The 22,335-nt window shown below is 35.4% G+C and overlaps 1 protein-coding gene across 2 annotated transcripts in view; it reads right to left on the bottom strand.

Annotated features, from left to right (window-relative positions):
- Positions 1 to 22,335, bottom strand: part of GRID2 (glutamate ionotropic receptor delta type subunit 2) — a 690,114-nt gene that overhangs the window by 596,479 nt on the left and 71,300 nt on the right. Inside the window, exon 1 of one of the 2 annotated variants that reach the window (XM_090138803.1) lies at positions 9,897 to 9,947. The exons of the other annotated variant lie outside the window; for it this stretch is intronic. Within the exon in view, the coding sequence (XP_089994929.1) occupies positions 9,897 to 9,900 (4 nt within the window). The 5' untranslated portion in view covers positions 9,901 to 9,947. Of the gene's footprint in view, positions 1 to 9,896; positions 9,948 to 22,335 lie in introns of those variants that run through there. 2 annotated transcript variants of the gene reach the window in all.

Genomic DNA, 22,335 nt, shown 5'->3' with positions numbered 1-22,335 from the left:
CTGAACTGAAAGATTAAATATATTACAGGATAGATAAAGAGAAGAGTTATTTCCTAAAAGTGTACTCTACACAGTAAATATACATGGCCCTCTCATGCATTTGTGAATATTACGTTCATGTTTCATATTACATTTTTACCCGTCATTCATTCAGTAGTGCTAAGTGGTTAAAAATCTATTTTACTCAATTTCACATTTTATATATAGGCATGTATACATACACATCCTTGCTTACACATATTTTCCTTTGTCATGAAGTAGAAAATAAGTGCTTAGCAAAGTAAAAAAAAAAAAAAAAAAAAAAAAAAAATTATTTTTTAAGTCCTCTCTTTGTTTGTTTTGAGGTTCTTTTTTTAATGTTTTGGGTTTTTTTGTTTGTTTGTTTTGTGTGGTTTTAATTCATTCTTACTAAAAAAGAATTTTCAATTCTTCATTGATAAGACACTGACCTTCCATAGCAAATTGAAGTCTCCAAGACAATAAACAACTGTGCTTTGCATAGAAACAACCTCTGTGCAAAGAAGTTCTTAGAGAAGTAAGCTTTAGAACATATTTAGCAAGGAACATGCAAATGTCACAAATATTAAGAAAATTATGAATAAGAAAGAAAATTGGAGTAAGTCAAACTTACCCCAAGCATTTTGCAAATCCATCTGTTTCCATTGATCCTTAATGTAATCTTTTCATATCACAAGTTATTTTGACAGTAAAGGAAATCATCCTATGAGCAGAAGCATTAAGAACAAAAATCTAGATGCAAGTAGATGGCTAAAGTCATCTCTAAGATAACTTAATTCAAAAATTCAAAATATGCAGCAAGTATTACTAAAATGCAGACCTTCATTGCAGCAAGCATAGCACGTACACACATTCCAGTATACTGTGTCTGGTTTTTGGTTGTCAGTATTCACCCTGCTAAAAACTGGCAATGCAATGTACCTATGCCATATTTGGATTCACACACTCAATTATATTACATACGTTGACAGGTCTTCAGCACTCATTCAGGGAGTTATTTGCCACCAATTTACCACCTAATGTTCTTTTTTAAAAATAAAAGGAACATAATAGGTTGAGGACAAACTGTCCTTGCTGTAGACACTACAAACTAATAGTAACATATTACATCTGAGTGTGTATGGAACAGGGTGTGGGGGAGGGACGTTGGGAAGGAGAGTGTGCAGTGGAGAATAAGCTGCAACAATAACAAAAAACCCTAATGAGCCTACTTGTGTAAAAGCTTTGGCACCAAAGATCCATTTTGAAAAACTGACAGGTTTTTTTCTAGGTTTTTTTGTTTGTTTGTTTGTTTGTTTGTTTTTTTTTCCCTCTATTCTTTTTAGAGAATTTGAGAATTCATTTAGCAAATAAACTAAGGAGAAGTCTGGCAGTGCAATGAGTCAGAACTACTCTATGCAGAACTACCTGCATACAATTAAGATATAATTTAATATGTAGCAACTACTACTCAGTCACTTATTTCCAATTTCTATAGGATGGCAAGCGCCTTTAACTCATTGACTTATCCTGTCTCCAACTAGTATGATCTCTTTCACTGGAAATAAACTGCCAGGCATGACACTGTTTATAATGTCAAGTGCCAGGCTGACACTTCCCATACTGGTAGCATAATGAAAAACAAACTGTATGAGACCACTAATAAAGAAGATTCCTCACCGCTTTCCCTGGTAGTTTTCATAGCTTTAGGAGGTCTGGATAATGTTAGGATGCTTAGGAAGACTCACTTTTCCAGTACTGATGCTTGCCCATTGATGGCACAGAGTTGCACTTTTTTTATGGCTGATCAGTCTTCCCCTTCAGTTTTCTTATCATTTCTGCCAATCTCTTTAAGGTCAGAAGCAACTCCCTTCCTAACATGTGCCAAGCTGCAACACAGCTTTTAGATATACATATTTCTATTGCTCTTTCGCTTCAGAAATCTACATGGGTAAGCCAAGGAATGAGTGCCACTTATCTGCACAATTAGACAGAAAACTTCTATTTGAAATCCCAGCATAACTTTACAGATTGTCCTGAGGATTGAAAGCAATTGTAACACCTTCACTGACTTCCAGTAAAAGGCCTCTGACAGAATAAGTTAATTCGAGCTAACTTGAAGTAATCTTCTAGGAAATGGCTTCAATGTGTGTGTCAGTGAATCCAGAGTTTTGGATACACTTATGATAAATAATCTGTATTAAGACTGAAGGAAAAGCACAATTCTTCTCCTTCTGATTCTAATCAATGAGATAATTACTGACACTCACACCAGGAATTATTTACATGTAAATGATATCACCAATTACTACTAAAAAATCCTGAAGTATCAATTCAAATAATATACTGATGCCTAAGAATCTTAAAACTATTTCTTACAGTAGAAGATTCTTGATTAACATATCAATTTCTCAAATTGCCAAGATAGCGAGTTATTTTGCTGCTGTTCTTCTAGATCATCAACTTACTGAGATTTTTGTTCCCCTAAGCTTAAACATACAAGTTGCTCTTTCAGCTGTCTGCCAGAACTCTCATGCCCAGCCATATTTATGATAAATATTCCTCTCTGAGATGGGTGATATGCAAAGGAAGTTTTCTACTCACAACATTTTCAGCATCAAATGAAAGGAGGGAAACAGCAAAATAAAATGGTAGGGATCTATGATTTCTGTTTGTTGCACTTGTCATAAATCTGAAGTCAGGAACAAAAATTAAGCTACTTACCAACATTTTCATTTAAGCTACACAGATACTGTTGCTGAAAAGCCTGGGAGCATTAGGTAAATAAATAAAGGGACATAAACCCAGTAAGCTTGCATTGCTTTCTGTACTCTTTAAAATAGCTACTAGCAGATAGGATGCTAGAAGGTCCTTGCCCCATCCTGGACATGGGCCTGCCAGTGGGTGACACGACACGCGTGAGGTTGAGTTTGTCACAAAAGTTACACTGAGTTTACAGCAGCTTTCAGATATTTGTGTATTGATAAAAGATATCGAGGACACAATAGTTACATAAGTCACAGATTTTAAAAAACATTTTTCTATTTTTACATCAGCAATAAAGATGCTTGGATCCATCAGTAATAGTACAATACTTTGAAAATAATTTTACTCTGATAATGTTTCACCAAATAGTACTATGAGACCAAGTTCAGTAGCAAAAATATAGGTCAATTCACTAATATAGTTAATGGCTTTATCACAGCAAATTGATCTTAAGCTTATAGCACAGAAAGACAGATAGAAAAACTCTTCCAAAAACTTCAAAAACTTCCTGCAGCATAATCTCAGCAGGCATCAGAAATGATAGTCTATAATTCACAATGAAATAGCTCTAACCAGCTTTGGATGGAAAAAGTCAGTTCCTGACAGAGAACAAAAATGCTCCTGTTTAACCTTTTTTTTTTTTTCCCCAACTAAGTAGAAAATGTTATTATCATTCTTGGCCACTGTTGCCAAGTTTACTACCCTACCTGTAATATCTGACAATAACAGAGCCTCAAATTAAGTACTCACAGAACCAGAGTTCTGTGCATGCATCTCCTCCAACAGAAAATTAGCAGCACATGATGCATGCCATAACAGGTAAAAAAGAAAGGAATGGGGGAGGAATTTCTACTTTCTCATGAAAATGCCTATCATCATACATTCTAAGATCCTATCCAGTACATATACTGCTTTTTTTTTTTTTTTTAACAAATTTTGTGACAATAAAGACATGAACAATTATTTTGTAACAACAAAGACATCTCAGTATTTCAGAGTTGTTCTGTAGCTATCATTATACAAAAACAGTGATAGATGTTATCTTAAGTGGATAAACTAATGATGCTGTAGTGAATATATATAAAAAAGACAATTTGAAAATATCGTTTTGCAAGAGCAATGACTAATGTCAGGAAAAGAAGACACAACATTTACTTTTTTGGTGTCATTTCAACTAAGTATCAAGGGTGAACTGTACTACATACTTATAACAGTTTCTGCTACAGATTAGAGTCAAAAAGTAGGATGAATGAAAAGTTGAGGATTTTAAATTCCCCATCCATTGTGATCTCTGCCAGGCTTTTCTGAAATGTAAATGCATAAATAGAGTTATAGATAACATCCTTTTTGGAGAAAAACCAACTCAGAATAGCAGTAGCTAGGTGAGAAAACAAAATTATCCACATGCTACCTTCATTTATTTCTCAGCAAACACTGCAGCTGAAAGAAATCCTGAATTAGTATTATCTATTATAATTAACCTGTTACGTAGAAAGAATAAACATGAAGTTCTTCACTATCCATTTTGCAGCTTTAGCTGCTAACATACTTCCTCTATGTACCTAGCTACAAACCATCATTCTTTTAAGTATCTGACAAACCAAATGCACTATCTTAGCCTTCGCTGAAAGCAGCTCAATAAAAACCTGACAACAGTTGTTTTCTATGTATAGCCATCAAAATAAAAAAATTACTCCAGAAATCCGTCATTTAAGTGGAAGCAGACAGGCAAGCATAGCCACGTACAGCAATTTAATTGACAGTTACGTATTCTTATGAGTGATGCATTTGTATTCATATTTAAGTGCACATTGTACAGATTAAATCATCCATTGATATTCAAGCTTTGTGCATTAACTTCACCCATCTTTTTCATTTACATTAGAATTTGAGTCAGTGAATCACAAGTAATACAGGTAACCAGTACAGGAGGCAGACTGCTTACGTAGTTTGCTATGACAAATTTGTCCTACCCAAGAAGGATTTCTATTAACAGCATTTAATTTTAGTCATGATAAACACTCTACTTCATTCCTCAACCAAACCAAAATTAAATGAAAAATCAAAACATCTCTCTCATAATGTAACATAGAGTACTTCTGAGTGTGAGAGAGTAAAATCTGTCTTTTTTCCTAGGTCTTGCTATCACCATCTCATCTATTCTTACAGTACTTTTTTTTTTTTTTAAATAATGTCTGTCCTTTAAGATTTGAATTCTTCCTCCTATAGATTATTGTCTTTTGGGTATTTTGTGTATGCAGATTTGAATTTAGCACTACTACTAGAAATAAATGCTGATGTTTCCATTAAACTCAAATCATACTTGTTGTTTGAGCAGTTCTTTAAGACTCTACAGTATATTTTAGGAGGGGAATTCTCAGAAGACAAGGCAAACAACAAAATAAGGGAGAAAAGTCTAGAAAAAAAAAATCTGGTAGTATCCTGGTAGCATATTATGGTCAAATACTTCCTGAAAAATTGTCAGTAAAGAAGTTCCCTCTTGATTTCAGTAACTCACAGAGGTAGGACTTGATATATCCTTTTTACTTAACTAGGAACACATCAGAGATACCTGCTTCTTATAAACATTTTTTCTTCACTGAAACAATCCACAGATAATGTGACCAGACTTTTTTTTTTTTTTTTTTTTTTAATGGGTGTAGAAAACAATCCTGTGAGTGGTTGCAGTCTCCCTGGCTGAGACCCTTTATTCTCACTTCTGTGCTAGAAACACGTAATCGAAGAAGATAGGAGAAGTTTTGTCCAAAAAACAATAGCATCTTAAAGGCACATTCTAGTCACAGGAAAGCAACCTTTATACTCTTAAGGCTGTTCTGGGTACCCCAGAAATTTATTTGCTTTCTCTCACAACTGTAATACTATAAAATCATGACAAATCCAATTTATATAGCAATGTTATCTGACACTGGAAGTAGAATTTTCAGTTGTATTACAGGTTATGTTCAGTTACCTTTCCAGTTCTAGAAAAAAATGAATTTCTGTTACCTACTGGAAAAGCTTATTCTCCCAGCACAATATTGTGAAGAGCTTTTTGACAGATGGCATGACAATGTCTTTTAGGATTTACTATGTAATATAAAGAGATACATTCAATGCATTTTGTGAGATGACTTTTTTTTGCCAGATAGCTTTTGCAAAGAAAAAAAAAACAGCTTAATGTTACTTCGGGAAACTCTGCTGGTAGAAACTGCCCCATCAGCTTGTCAGCTAAGTTCACTTTCATAAATGCTATCAAGAATGATGCAGTCTTGCATACTCAGAACTATCTTATACCAACACATCATTGACCACTGTACATACAGTTTTAGTTAATAAGCCAGTGACTTTATATGAGCTGTGTGGTATCTGTGGTATATGAGTAGTTGTTCAAGGCAGGACTACAGAAATAGACTCTATAATAGAGAAAGGAGGTTTGGCACACTGCTGTTTTCTCACTTGCTCAACTCCAGTGGGATGGAAGGAAGAATCAGAAAAGGTCAACTTGTGCACTGAGATTAAGACTGTTTAAAAGGACAGAAGAGGAAGAAAAAATTAAAAAAACAGGAGTACACAAAACAAGTAATGCACAGTCCAGTTGCTCACCTCTCACCAACTGATGCCCAGCCCAGCACTCAAGCAGCAGTAGTCCTCCCAACCAAGTAGCCCTCTCTTTCATTGTCCAGCATGACACCATATAGTATAGAATACCCTTTGGCCAGTTTAGGTCAGCTGTTCTGGTTCTGTACTCTACCGGATCCTGATACACTCCTAGCTTCCAGCTGGCAAGTCAGCAGGAGAAGCTGAAAAGCCCTGAACTTAGTAATCACTGCCCTAAAAAACTAGAACATCAGTGTGCTATCAACATTATTCTCATTCTGAATTCAAAACACAGCATCATACTAGCTGTAGGAAGAAAGCAAACCCTTTTCCAGACAAAGCCAGGACAGCATCCTATACTTTGATCCTCTACTTTGTTCCTTATCACATTATTCATCTTTTTAGCAACACTTACAACACTTTACCATAATCCCTTATATTTTTTAGATGTACAGTTGAATTCAAAAGCAATTTACATTTCCCAACAGTTGTACCTCATTTTAACACTAATTAAAATTTCCATTTGAGAAAAAAACAATATACAGAAGTGACAATGTAAGAAGCACAGAAGTTTTCAAATGTTTGTATTTAAATCACTACTTAAAAGCAGAAAAAGCTACTGCATCCTCCAGGGAGGAACTGCTGTTAGTGTTCCCAAAGTTTGATTGGTATTCATTTTGAGTAATTGTTATGAAGAGGAGCAACGTGGTTTGCATGCAAAGGAAAACTGCTCACCTGCAGGGTTAAACAAAAATAATTTTGGCAACTATTCCAAGTAATGTATTTATGCAGGTATTACTGACCTAAGTGAAAACATAAACAAGGAAGGAAGGAAAAATATATAGAGAGCATAAAGGCTCTTGTTCATTGATGGTGAAGACACATATCTAACAGCAGTGAATATGTCGAAAATTAGTGATTTATAGCTGAGAATTTGCTTTATTAAGTAATGCTAAAGTCCTCTTTGTATCTGTCATTGATACCATGCAGACAAATAAGCAGCATTACTTTTGAAGTGACATATATATATATATAATTTACTAGATATTTCCTTTTAACTTTTTTTCCACTTTGGTCTGGCATATTGACAAGCCACCAAATTTCTATCATGTTGTTGTTGTCCTCTGACCTCTTATTTCCACTCAGAAAAAGGACTAGCACTTGTCACTGAACCTTACTATTTTCCTGGAGTGTACCTTCAGCATAATTATGAGAACCATACATCTTGGGACCTTAGCCATTTAAAAAATATAGATAGAAGCTGCAAGTGTCATGTCATATCATGGTTATCCTCAGATATAAAGCCATGCACATGAATAAGCCAGTGTATCTGTAATCACAGCTGAAAAATACTTGAAAATATTTTAGACATTTTATCAATGTATGTATAGGGCTACATGCATTCCTAGTTATGTTGATAGCCTATCATTGAAAAAGCCTATTCAGCACCTTCTGCTGACTACACTAGGGAAGCGGGCTAGGTTCTACTTCAGAGTAGGGGAATCATGTATTGAAACACTCTTGTCAAATGTGTTGTAGAAATTACAGGCAGACAGACCACAAGGACCTGCATGGCACTTTAATTCTACCCACTGGTTCACAACACTGCACGTTTTTTTTTCAATATATGCAGTATTTTGAAGAGTGGTTGGAGAAACCAACACTTGCTTCTCCATGTTGACATAATATTTTGTGCTTTCTTCATGTTGATATAATATTCCGTGACTCAAGTTTTCCCACACAGAAAAAAAAAAAAGTGGGACAAATTATTCTATATTCTACTTATCTAGTTATAAAATTGGTTTTTACTTTTCACATCACAAATGCCTTTGTAAAAAGTTTATGAAGGATTTCACTGTCGAAAGAAAGAAGTGGAGATTTGTTTGTCTCATTATTCTCATAATCAGAATTATTTTTTAAAAGAGTACAGTAATTCATTAAGAAGTGTTCATAGCATTAAAATGATTTTTATAAGAAGCAGAACAAGCCTGTACTTTCCCTTGAGAGGCTGAGAAGTCCAGTTTTAAAAGGAAAGAATGGTGCTCAGGATTTTCATAAACACTGTAGTGATCAACCAGCTTTATACATCATTTAGTTCAATAACGTTTTATAAAGAACTCACCTCAGCTGAATCACACCAGAATGCTAGATATTTCAAAAACATAGCCATAGAATATTGAGCAACTAGTAAATAATAAGCAAACCCCAGTGAAGTTTATATTTCTTTCTTTAACTTGTAGGCCTAGATTTTTCTTTCTTTTTAAAAATGTACTCTTAATAATCCTGTCCCATTTCCCAGTAACTACTAATTATAGGTCTTGTCAATGGTTTTTTATTTTTTTAAGCCTGAGATTTGGAGGGTTTTTAACATTACTCCTTTTTGCATAAGATGGAAGTTAACTGAAGCCAAGTTGCTCATTCACATACCGATTTACACTTGAGAGAACCATAAATCATAACTAAAAGATCAAAATAAAAAAAAAAAAATATTCAGACACCACAATCGGCATAGGATCATGCGGCAGTTTTGCTGCCATACACACATCCAAAGAATCATTTCCATAAAGTTTTTTGCAAAATTTCTACATTAGGAATAGGTAAATAATCATAATGGCAGACTTCTATCTATTTTAGGGGGAACTCTTACTTCTACACCTCAGTGGAGAGGATAAAGCAAGAATCCAGCAGTAGCTTTGCTGGAAAGCAAGCTTTCACAGAAAATCCCAGCGCTGCTCCCCCCCCCTTGTTTTTAACACAACAAAGATTTGCTGTGAAATTGTTTTCTTGAAAGTGTTTACACTTCTGACAATTGAAATAGTTAAACTTGGTAATGTTGAACCATACCATTCAGAGAAAATTGGTATACTACAGAAATACTGTTGTTCCTCATGTATTTTTTATGATTCATTTAATAATCTTTATTTTAGTCTTGATATAACTCATTTACTGATGCTAGCATAAAAAAAAACACTGTCCTGATTTTCCTCTCAACCCAATTTTTCAGCTCCTCTGGATTTATCTTTTTATTTCTTGATATTGAAAACTGTTAAGATGGCACACAAATAACGCAATTTTTTAAATGATGTATTAATGTAATACATCATTTAAAATACATAATATTATACATAAAAAATACATAAATACATAAATCTAAAGCAGTTCTAGGTGTTGAGCACCTACTATGATAACAACACGGAGTTTTACCCTGCCACTGCTACAGCCACAGTGATGAAGATTAGAAAAACAGAAACACTCCGCAGATTTACTAGCATGAAAACGGCCTCCACTGGAAAAAGAAAGCAAATTAGAGGGAAAACAATGAAGAGGGAAACACATGATTGAAAAGTCTACATTGTGTATATCTAAAGATTCTTTAAATTATTTGGCAAGTTAATTGAATAATTATTCAGCACATAGGAGAAATTTAAGACGTGTGCAGCAATTGGACAAATCAATACAATGGGAAAAACGTTGTAATGACTAAAGGACCAGCAGGATAGAAAGGTGCTATAAAGGAAGGGAAGAAGATTGCTCACTCATATCAGAAGATTCCAGTTTTCCAGGGGAAAGCTTCAACAAGGAGGAAGGAAATCCTTCCCCACTGGAAGTTAGCCTTCAAATGAAAGGTGGAGCCAGGCTCCATCCCTTCCAGTTGCACAGGTGAATTGCCTTCAGCTGTGCTTTCAAGGCTGACTAGATCTCTTTCCCAGGTTCTCAATCAGGGGTTCAGGCCATGACTCAACAGTTCCCATACAATGTGTTTGATGCATTTAATTCTGTTCTAAGCAATGACTGAAAACAGTTTATTCAAAAGCCTATAAACCTCTTCAAAACTATTTATATTTTCTGACAGTAGGAGGTATTGTATTGGCGTTGCAAGCTGGAATTTTAAAATGAAAAAGGGCACATGTAAGTTACGAATGTATGCCTAAACAATCTTTGCCTCCACACAGTATGCGCTGATTTGTAACTCCCAAACACAAAATAACAAGGCTTGGAAGAAAAGCAGAGGTGACTGGCAAGTTAGATTGAAGGCTTAATCCCAGTTTCAGTCTATATACACAATAAGTGAAAGGAGTCTTCTTCCCTTTTAGTTTAATCAGCCTCATAGATAAGTTTTATTAATTCTATTACTTTTCACAGCTACAAAAGTTCAAATATTGTAAAGGTGGCATAATATGAGATTACTTCAGTTTTAAAATGGGATTTCAGAATGATTCATTCCCAGAAAAATGTAGAGTTCTCCACTCTAGATCATCTAGAGGTGATCTATCAAATCAAAACAAACAAACAAGGATAAGAAAAGAAATATTCCAATAGACTGAAAACACAGACCACCAGTCAAATCTCTATTTAGTGCTCTTTGAAAGGAAGACAAAGAAATGGTGCTGATTGTTTTACCTTTCATTTAGATTTTTTTTTTTTAATATCTAGTTGCTGTTATTTAAATAAAATTAATTATCCAAGAATATCAACAGTGTGAAAAAATACCAAGATTCTCATTGAGTTGCAATTAGAGTCTCCCGCCTTTGTGAAACTGTCCTTCAAAATTCACAAATCATGTTTCCTCTACACCATCCTGCTACTTGCAAAGTGAACTGCTAATGATTGCAAGGATACTATTTGTAGACACATATAACTATCAGTAAAATAGTAATTCTATAAAAACATCAGTAATACAGTGTTCTGCTCTATGAAGAGTAGCTACGTTGAGCTAATCTAGGCTAAATAATGAATGCATTATCTTCCTTTGATTTTCTACTTCCAGAATATGAAAAAGCATCCACTCATCAACACCCACATAATAAAAGATAATTCATGCCTGACCAAAGTGCTTTAAAAAAAAAAAAAAAAAAAAAAAAAAAAAAAAAAAAAAAAAAAAAGAGAAGAAGGAAATCAAGAGAAACAACAAACAGAGAGAAATTTCTACCATGGCATCAACAACAGCATCTCAGAAGCTCCACGGGTGCTTATGATAATAAGGTAACTTTAGGGATACTCACTGTTGGATTCTAAGATATCTGTTAAGAATATCTTGTCACTGCTTTATTATTATTATTTTTAAATAAATGCTACTGGCACAATAAAAACAAAAATATCACAAAAGCACGATAATAAATGAAGCTATCTCAGCCTTTCTTCATAAGAGAGGTGCTCCAGCCCTCTGATGATATTCATACCCACTTTCTGGACCCACTCTAACAGATCTATGTTCTTCTTTTTCTGGGAGCTCAGAGCTGAAAGCAGCACTGCAGATCGAGTCTCATGAGAGTGGAATAGAAGAGGACAATTAAGAACTTTGTCTTGCCAGACAGACTTCTTCTGGCATGTTTCACAATGCAGTTGGATTCTGGGCTTTAGATGCTCACTGATGGTTCATGTTGAGCTTCTTATTAACAGCACACCTGAATCCTTCTCCTGGGGGAAATTCTCAATTCTTTCTCCACTCATGCTATACGCACATTTGGGATTACCCCAATTCAAGATGAAGACTGTGCACTTGGCCTTGTTCAGCTTCACAAGATTCAACATGGGCTGACCTCTCAAGTCCTGTCAAGGTCCCTCTGAATGCTATCCCTTTCTCACAGCGTGTCTTTTAACATGTATTCAGGTGCTGCACACACTTGCACGTATCTGTATAGCCTTTTATATCTATATAGAGAGAGAGAGCCTTGCTTTTATGCATAAGCAAAAGAATGAAAACTTTCTGTGCTGATAAGCAGCACTAACATACAATGAAAAGACAAGGGATTAGAAAACTATAAATCAAGTGTAAAAGTCACTTATATGTGCAAACAAGTAATTTTTACTCGTGGCAATGTTCAGAATACTCATCTCTGCAACACTGAGGTGCATCAAACCTGCTGAACTAAAGCACCTCTCAGTAAGAGAAGTTTTGCTTCTCGATCCAGACTTCAGTCTCACTCATACTACAGACCTAAACTTCTGTGAATTTGCAATGCAAAATGTGTAAACATTAATAACTACTGGTGATCTATTCAGAAATCTTAAATCTCATTTCACCCAGGGTGAAATCACTCATAAAACTTAGGTGGATGAAGTTATCAGATTTTTTAATTTAGATTCTATGGCCACACTGGTAACTGCATGAGGAGCCAATGTCATGTAATATTCACGTCGTCTTCTGACAGCCCATACAGAAAAAAACTGCAAGATTCTTCTTGTCAGTTATTTGCTACCTGACCCCAAATTTCTCACTATCTGAAAACTGTGGGCATTTTAAAATTATGACTTGAACATGAAGTGACTTAAGAAAAAGCTACAGACTGTTAGCATACTCCCAGGGAAAAAAACGAAGTATACTTCATTAATAAGTAGCCACTTTAAGTGAAATTTAGAGAACTTTCTACAATTTCAGACTGTTGATCCAAAAAATCCATAATTCCCCAGTTATAATTTCCATTACAACATTACAGGACCCAAGACAATATTTTTAAGTGAGTAATAACTTCAAGCCTCTCTCCAGAATTTTGTTTGTTTCACTTGTGAGTTGCACCAAAAAAATAAATAAAGTAAAATAAAAAAACAGTGGCAAGATACTTGCAAGCATTATATTAAGCATTATATTAAGAGTGTTTGAATACTGAAGACAATTTTCGAAATCACTAGTTCTGTTATGTGGACTTGATTTAATTTCATTCCTCTGCAGTTATTTCATTTCATCCCCACTACAAAATATTCAATACAAGAAAAATTAAATTCAGATTATACTTAACGTTATTCTCAACGAGAATATTCTCAATATTCTTTAGTACACGAGATGAAGAGATCTCAGGCATCTCTGTTGCAAACAAAATATTCCATGTTAAGCCTTTGACAAGCTCAAAGATTTGATTTAAGAGCTGCATTTCTAACAAAGCCCTAATGACTTTGGGCTGTATCACCTGCTGACTTCAAGATAAAAAAGCACCTATTTGTGCATAGATGTTCTCAACCTCTGTTTTCCCACTTCTGCCCTACTTCTTGCTGCATCCAACTTTCAAGGACAGTCTGCAGTTTAATTTTAAAAAAAAAAATCTGTTTTGAAGTCTTTCAGCTGTAAATGATAATTAAGAAAAAGGATCACAAATTATCATAAAATATTATTTCAGAACTCTTCCCCTTACGTCCCCTTGCCACTCCAAGAAAAATGTTTTGCATGAATGCTACAAAATTGTCCTGCCACATGCAGTCTCTGCAAGGAGAGAAAGTCATTCTTCACCAAGCATAAAAACCAGTCTGATTTTGTCATAATTATTCAAATACTTCTACTACGTAGCATAATGCCCTCAAAAGGGCTCAGATTGGAGAGGGATGGTTAAGTTAGAGAGTAAATATCAAAATTACTCAAGTGTTCTAAAGTATGGAGGAGGCTGCACATATCTAAGACCTATGAGCATCTCCCTTCAGAAGCCCTATGCAATTCCCATTAATTTCTACTGATGCCTGTGCACACACCAATTGTCACTCTACAGAAGTAGGAAAACCTAGCCCAAAGTAGTAGGTCTGTAAATCAGGGACTCAATCCATGGTAATAGTAATGATCCAGTTTAAAAGCCTCATGTCATTATTTATAGAGACAGTGTGAGTCATATATTAATGTCCTTGATATAAACTTTCAAGATAAACACTACATTCCTATATACAAACGATCTACCTAGCTACTATACTGAAAACAATAGTTCTCATTTTGGCAAACACACATTTTGTACAGGTAGATTTTCAAATCAAAATAAGAAATTCTTGGGAAATAAATATGATTATATAAAATATTTCCTTCCTTTTCTCTCACTCTAGATCTTTTTTTTACTCTTCCGATGAGTCTCAGTAAGCCACTTCAAAGGCGTTTTCCCTTAAAATGTCATTAGTTACAAGATGATAATTATTTTATTGAGGAACATACATCAATATTATAAGATACAAGTTAACAAAACAAGGAAAAACTAAAGTGCAAGAAATCAAAGAAAGGCACAAAACATCCATTTGCATTTTGTTGACACTGACCATCACTTTCCCTGACAAAAAAATGAAAGCTACAAGTTTTCTATGCGCCCCTGAGGAAACTGGTTTCACAGTTACCATAATTTGCCATCTGTAGTTTCCTTCTTAAATGAAGATGACTTCATTGCAGAATAGCAGTAACTTAACTCTTCACTGTGTTTTTGTGTTCTGGGGCTTTTTTGTTGTTATTGCTGTTTATCTTTTTTCTTTTTTTTTTTTCTTTTTTTCTTTTTTTGGACTACATATGCAGACACTTCTAATTTAGAACTTTTGCACGCTAAAAAATAGAATCATCCTTTCCTGAGTGAACTATTAACACTATTTGGAGAGACATTAATCAGGAAGAACATATAGGTTCCATATAAGAAGTTTTATTAGTGTCAAACATACAATACGTTACACATAATATATCTGCTACAACTGAGGACGTGGAACTTAAAAGAGGTATGCTTTAGTTGTTCTGGAATAAAGGATACTTAATGCTTTCTCCCATTCACATTGCTTAAATGAATCAAATTTAAGGAAATGTGAACAATATTTTTTTTTCAAGTTATTACAGGTAGCTTTTCTATTTTGGAAGTCATAAAACTATATATAAATAGTCTGCTTCCTATTTGAAAGAACTTATTTTCTATATAGTTAGCACACATCCAAGATATCAATTAAAGGAATGAAAGAGATTAGAATTTAAGTCATTAAATACTCTACTTTCCACTCATTGGTTCCTAATGTTAATCTTAATCTAAGTATGTATTTCAGCTCTCACACTGAATTCTTACTCTGAATCCCAGCACAAGAAAGATGCAGAGCTCTTGGAACGAGACCAGAGGAGAGCCACTAAGATGATCAAAGGACTGGAACACCTCTCCTGATGATGAAAGGTTGAGAGAATTGGAATTGTTTAGCTTGGAGAAGGTTGGGAGAGACCTCACTGTGGCCTTCCAATACTTGAAGGGAGCACATAAACAGGAGGGGAATGGCTGGGTGGATAGTGATAGGACAAAGGGAAATGGTTTCAAACTGAGACAGGGGAGGTTTAGGTTGGGTATTTAGAGGAAGTTTTTCACTTAGAGAGTGGTGATGCATTGGAACAGGTTGCCCAAGGAGGTTGTGGATGCTCAATCCCTGGAGGCGCTGAAGGCCAGGCTGGATGTAGCTCTGGTCAGTTTGGTCTGGTGGCTGGCAACCCTGCACATGGCAAGGGGGTTGAAACTAGATGATCATTATGATCCTTTTCAACCCAGGCCATTCTATGATCCTATGAATAATAAAGCAGGCGTCCTGCACTGGTTATCTTGTTTTATAAAGCTTTAAGATTTGCACAGCTATGTGTGTGTATTTATATACATACACACACATATACATAGACCAAAGTAAACCCACATAATGCCTGCTTAGGAGGAAGCACAGTTTGTCAAACTAGCATAACGGAGGTTGAGAATAGGAACAGTTATGTAGAGTGAGATGGGAAATGGAAAAAAAACACAAAACTGAGCAATCTCAGTGTGCAATATATCCAGACATAACTGTACAGGTAATAATAAAATGGAGTTGAATACAAAGTATTTCAGAAAAAGTAAGGCCAAGCCTAGAAATCATAACAATTTTGTTTCTAATGCAAAGCTTTCTTCCTCTAATCAAAGCTGTACATTTAGTCAAACAGAAAATATTCTCCAACCATTTTATATTTACAATTGCAGTAATGCAATCTAGTAATTGGTCAAGTATGAGCCATAAAATATTCAATAAGTAGTTCCACTGTAATTTTTAAATACTCACATTTAATAACACTGTTTTCTTCATTTTGATTGGACAAATATATACTTCCAGTGTTATCAGTACTTCATTAATGGAAATGTAATTTACCAAAACAATTTAAATATATCATCTAGCTCTTGATTATAGCCTTGTAGAAAATAATGTTAGAAGCTATTTTTTATCTGTGCCTTTTCTTCAGACACAGTACATCTAAAAAGATTGCTAAAAGGCAGTGAGCAGAGTGGGGAGCAACCATTTTCTTCCCACCATCCATCAATAGGCATGACCAAGACCCAGCATCCACAAAAGCTCCAACTCCACAGCTAGTTGTATGGAATAGAGACATTATTTCCTCATTTCCTGAGTATGTGAGCAAGTCTGTGTGTGTGGAGAGTCCACGATTCCCATCTTGTTGGGCTAGGCCAGGCCTCAGCACACTGCCATAGCCATTAGGTCGTACTGGCCACTGCAATGGGAGCTCCCTGTCCTCATAGGAAAAGGGTCCTCTTCTCAGCCATGGCACTGCTGCATTTCTAACTGGAAGAAGTGAGACCATGCTCATGAGGCCTGCTGCAAATTCCTGACCCACAGAACTAAAAAGATCTCAAAGATGCTTCAGGAAAACCAGGAGATTGTTCTAAAGGACAAATCCCATCAAAATGTAGGGCTTAATGGTCTGTAGAATTCAGCAGGAGGGCCATGGCTTGCAGCTTTCTCTTGCAAATAAGCTGACATTTTACAGCCTGTTAAAAAGTTGCTAACCTGTGTTTGTCAGTGCTCAAGGCATTTGGACAATGCCATCATTAATGTGTGTTAACTTTCTGTTAGCCTTAAAATGATCAGGCAGTTCAACCAGGGGCTATTTGAAGGCCCCTCCCATTGAACTATTCTATCATTTATGAAGTTACACCTTTACAGCTCATACTAGTATTTTCATTTACACTGGTAAGTAAACCTGAACTTTCAAAGCAAGATGTTACCTTTTTGACACCATATGCTTGAATTTCAATTAATGCCATGTGAGTCAGAGCATACTTTTACTTTTTTACTTTTCGTTCCACTTGTCAGTTGTAAAAGGGTACTGATAAACTGCGAGACACCACAGTGTGTGTAGTTTTACTCAAATTTCATTTTCAGAGCATTTATTTTAACATTATTAACTGCATTCATTAAAAAACTGCATTTTAACAATTCTTCAACAAATTTCACCTTCCAGAATTTATGACTATATTTCAATATGAGAATGCATCCTAAAAGCAGAGGAAACAAATGCCTGAACCCCAGAGAAAACACCAGTTAAATGCTTGAATTTGGTCTGTTGAGTGGAAATAAAACTAACTCAATAAAACTTTCTGTCTCTTACTTAGAGAAAAAGAGACTTCACAGCTAATGAACAATGCAGTCCATTATCTTGCCCACTCCCTAGTCCAAATACAGTAAAGAAAAGAAAAACAACACTGAACATGATATTCTTAGGATTCCAAAAATAAGACATCAGGAAACTTTTAAGTGAAATAGAGCTGGAATTTTAAAAATACTAAATTTTGTTAAACCAGGATCAACTCAGCCTTCTATATAGAACCTAACAGCCTCTGCATGAGGAAAATGTGGAGTTTGGTGATAGCAGTCATGTCAGGGACTATATCAGGATATGAAGTGCTTAAGTAAAGCCCAGCAAAAATCCAACCTGACTCCAAAATAACTTACTACACAAGAATGAAAACTACTGCAACTTTGTGTTACATAAAGCATAACCAAGTCCCTTTAATCACTTGATCAATGTCTACATAAGATGGTTTCAGAAAAAGGGAAAGTGTCTAAGACGTGTAGGTTTATTGCTCTGTCAAAGATCTAATGAGAAAAGCATGGATTGTGCATGATAGAAGTTGCCCCAAGGTTTTAAAGGTACTTGAAATTTTCACCATCACATGGTACATCCTGCAAAATGTTCAGGTTAGTATATTTAGAGTTTATTTTTAGTAGTAAACGTATACATATTTTGCAGATAAAACCTCTATTGAATATCCATATTGTGTCAAAAAGTTATGTGAAAAAATACCTAAAGATCAAATACCAAAATGTTTTATGAAAAGTAAATCAATTAAATAAAACTGAGTGAAAACATAAGTTTTCTCTAGCGTTGTAGCCATAGTCCAGCAGTTTAATAACAACAAATGAACAAATTTTCCTAAATTTGGTAAATTGGTAATACTTATCCATAAAGGACAGCGCACACATTATACATCATCAAGAAAATAAGGAGTACTTCCATATAAAATAATGAGCAGTGAAAAATACTGAGTTTTATAACAGCAAGTTCTATTATTTCATTTCAATGTAAACTGATTTTCTTGTTCTAGAGTACTTTCATTTCTTCACAGAATCTTCCTTCAGAAGCCCTCTCAATTCACAATGAATGTCAAAGAATAATATTTGCTATTTTGTATAGAGTCCACAAGTACATCTATATACAACTATACAAACAAAATTAGAAATTTTCACTTTAGCATGAAATAGTAGTAAATTGGGTAACTGTAGTAAAAAAAAAGTCCTACTTACACTTTGCCTAAATTGATCTCAAATACAAGTACAATGCTTTGTGGACTGCACACGTAGAATTAATTGGCCTACATTTTTAAGATTTACAAAAAGAAAATTAGAAACATCAATTAACTTAGAGCTGATCATCTTCCAGTTAAAGAATCAGAAAATGTTTACATATTTGGGATAATAATTTTAAAAGGACAGTTTGAACAGCTATATCCATTTTCTGAAACAACTCAAGATTTGAAGTCATCACTATTCAAAAAATTAAGTATCTTTCCAATTGTCAATCCTCTATTAAAGTCTGCCTTAAAAATAAAAATATAGAAAAGCATGTGCCTTTAATCTTTCTAATGCCATAAAAAGTAACTATTGTATACCTTAAACACTAGAAGTAACAACAAAAAAAGATTTTCTCAAAGAAAGTACATCAAAACTTGAAAGTGAACACAAGTTACAGTTGCCAACAACAGGATATTGAGGCATATTTGTTTGGTTTGCCAGTCCTTTGCTAAGGACCCAATCACATTTATTGTCAAGTATATCCTGCAGGGCTGTATACTCCTAGTTTCTGTTTGGATTTGGGCCTCTTAACTGCATTACTGCTCTCAGCTTGTTTCAGAAATAAATGTACGTACAAACACAGTGTATGAGCACATGAAATGTCTAAGAACCCAAGGAAAAAGATTTAGAGTCCTGCTGGACACAAGAACAAAAGCCAGCAGTGCATCCTTGCCATGAGGAAGACAAATGGTCTCCTAAGCAGTATTAGGCATGGTCAAGGGAGGTGGGCCTTCCCCTCCGGCTGTGTGCTAATGAGTCACATCCAGGATAAAGGAGACAGCTTTCTCCAGTACAGGAGAAACTGTCAGAGCATAGTCAATAGAGCAGTGGGCTGTAAGAGAAGCCTCAGTGAAATCTTTATGATGTGCATGAACATTAAGGAAAAAAAAGGATGGAGCCAGATTTGTCTCAGTTCTATCCAGAGAAAAAGCAAGAGATAATGTGCACAAACTAAAATATACAAAACATCATTATCTGTTGTTAGTTCTTTTCTCATTTTTTTTAAATTTTGTTTATGGTAGTCATTTTGAGTTGATTTATACTGTTTTTTTGTATGCACATTGTGGCATAAAAATACAAAAAATATTGGTATTTTAAGCTCTGCATCTCTAGAAACAGTGTTCCCACCTACTGGAAGAGAATAAAGAGATAGTCTTTCTCACTTCCTGCATATTATTATTTCTTAGCTTTTCAAGGCAATGAAAAGTAGTATGTGCTTAAAAAACAAAACAAAACAAAAAACAACCTAATTCCCACAGTCAGACAGGAAGAGTCAGGGACAAAGTACTAATAAGTTACACATTTTGCAATCTGTCCAAAATAGACATTTTTGAATGCCAATACGTACTAAAATACTAAACTAGGAAGAAGAGCATGAACACAAGTTTGCTATGGCTAATGATCTAAAATTGCCCACTGAATAAATAGGGCAATACTGCTGAGTCAGTACAGTGCTTGAAGAGTGAATAACACATCCTCCTCACTTACTCAACATTATAAAGCTCTCAGAATAAGACTGCCCTGTAAACCAAAGAAAGTCAATTTAAGACATGCTGGCTTACAGATGAATGGCTATTGTCAGCTCCATCCAGGGCTTCAGAATTAACTCTTGATCTCTAAAATGATTTAAAGCATAATCCTCTATGAGTTCCTTTGAAAGTACCTCACCCTTCCGCTGAGGGAGTTTAAAATTGCCTTGTAAAGCAAATAAAATAAAATTAAAAAAAAAAAAAAAAACCCACCACCTCCACTAACAACCATCTTTACATCAAGCAGGAACAAAAAATCAGAAAACAAGATATAATAAGAAACACAAACATTACAGGCATTACAGGCATAATTTTCTCTTTCAAAAAGACTAGCACTCATTTTCTAATTAAGTGACATTTTTTTTTTTTATCTGCACGGAGTTCTACATGCTAGCAGAGAGTGTTTCTGTGATCATTGGTGCCTCCAGGTTAATATGGCCACTTATCTGGAAGACTTATATCCTTCTGCCTACCACACATCCACTCAATTAAGTTTTCCTCACTTACACCCCCTCTCTCACCTCTTCCCCTTCCTTCTGAAGGACAGCAGGCATGCATTCTCCTTCATCAGACTAACTCCTGGCAGAACAGATCATACCTGGAGTTAAGGCAAGGCTAACACTCTAATTAAGTTCTGTGTTAATTAACTGCTCTCAAAGGCATTTTCTTATAACCTTTGCTACCACTGTAAACTAAGATGTGGCTCAACTAAGAGTCACTGACAATGTTTTGCAAAGATCAGTTGATGCCATAATTACACTATACCAGGTCTATTTTATCTGAAAAAGTGACAAAAGGGATGGAAGATACGTAGGAGTAGTTACACACAGTATCACAAAGATTTCCATGTGCAAGTATAGTCGTGCTGAGCTTGCTTTTACCTAAATATAGTCACATATTTCTTGCAAGAAATCAAATTGTTGAGGGGACATTAATCACTAGGGGATGATACAATATCTCTGGCATTTTGTGAAACAAAACAACTAGTTATACTAATGACTTCTGAGTTCAAGTGGAATTTTCAGAAAAATTGTATCATTTATAGAGCCAAGTTACAAAGTACAACTGATCAAAAAACACAGGATCTAAGAGATATTAAGTTCTTATTCACAGTGACAAACATATTTTTCAAATATGTTGCCTACAAACCAGTGTCCCACAGCGCCAACAAATACTCACATTTGTGGTCAACTAGTCTATGTTGCAGTTAATGGCTTTATGTCCAGCAGAGGCCAGCAAATGGTGACCCTCAGGCCTGTTTTGGGACAAGTGCCTTTCAACACCTTAATCAAGAACCTGGATAGTGCGATTGAGCGTACCCTCAGCAAGTTTGTTGATTCATCAGAAGGAAAGGCTGCTATCCAAAGGGACCTGAATAAGCTTGAAAAGTGGACCCAAATGAACCTAATAAGGTTCAACGAGGTCAAGTGCAAGATGTTGTCCTTGGGTCAGGGAAATCGCAGATATGTGTACAAACTGGGAGAAGAACTCATTGAGAGCAGCGTTGCAGATGACTTATGGGTTCTAGTGGACAGAAAGCCAGACGTGAGCCAGCAGTGTACACTTGTAACCTGGAAGGAGTTCTGCTGAAAAGGACACAGGGATCCTTGTGGATGTTTGATTAAAGTTAAGTCAGCAATGGACCTTGGAATGAATGAAGGTTGATAGTCTACTGGGTGGTAACAAAAAGACGTTGACAAACTTGAACAAATTCACCTGCAGATCACCAAAATAGTAGTCTTGGTGCTGGAGAAAACAAGACACATTCAACCTTAAAGAGAGAAGATTCTAGTACTTCAGTACCTACAGCAAGGCTGTTGAGAAAACCGATCCAGGTTATTCATGATGTTGTACAGTGACAGAGTGAGAGGCAACAGCCACAAGCTGAAACAGAGGTCATTCCAACTGGATAAAAGAGAGATAAAAAGAGGCTTTCATACTGAAGATAATAAAGCGTCAGAACAGACTTTCCAGAGAGGTTACAAAAGGTCTGTCCTCAAAGATTTTCCAGGCCTTGGATAGAACGGTCTGAATTGAACGCTGACCCTGCTTTGAGTAGGAGCTTAGTTTAAAGATCTCC

This window comes from Phasianus colchicus, chromosome 4 (assembly GCF_987193195.1).
Source record: "Phasianus colchicus chromosome 4, bPhaCol1.hap1.1, whole genome shotgun sequence".
NCBI lineage: Eukaryota > Metazoa > Chordata > Aves > Galliformes > Phasianidae > Phasianus > Phasianus colchicus.
Note: the sequence above shows the minus strand (reverse complement) of the source record. Positions and strands in the feature narration are given on the sequence as shown.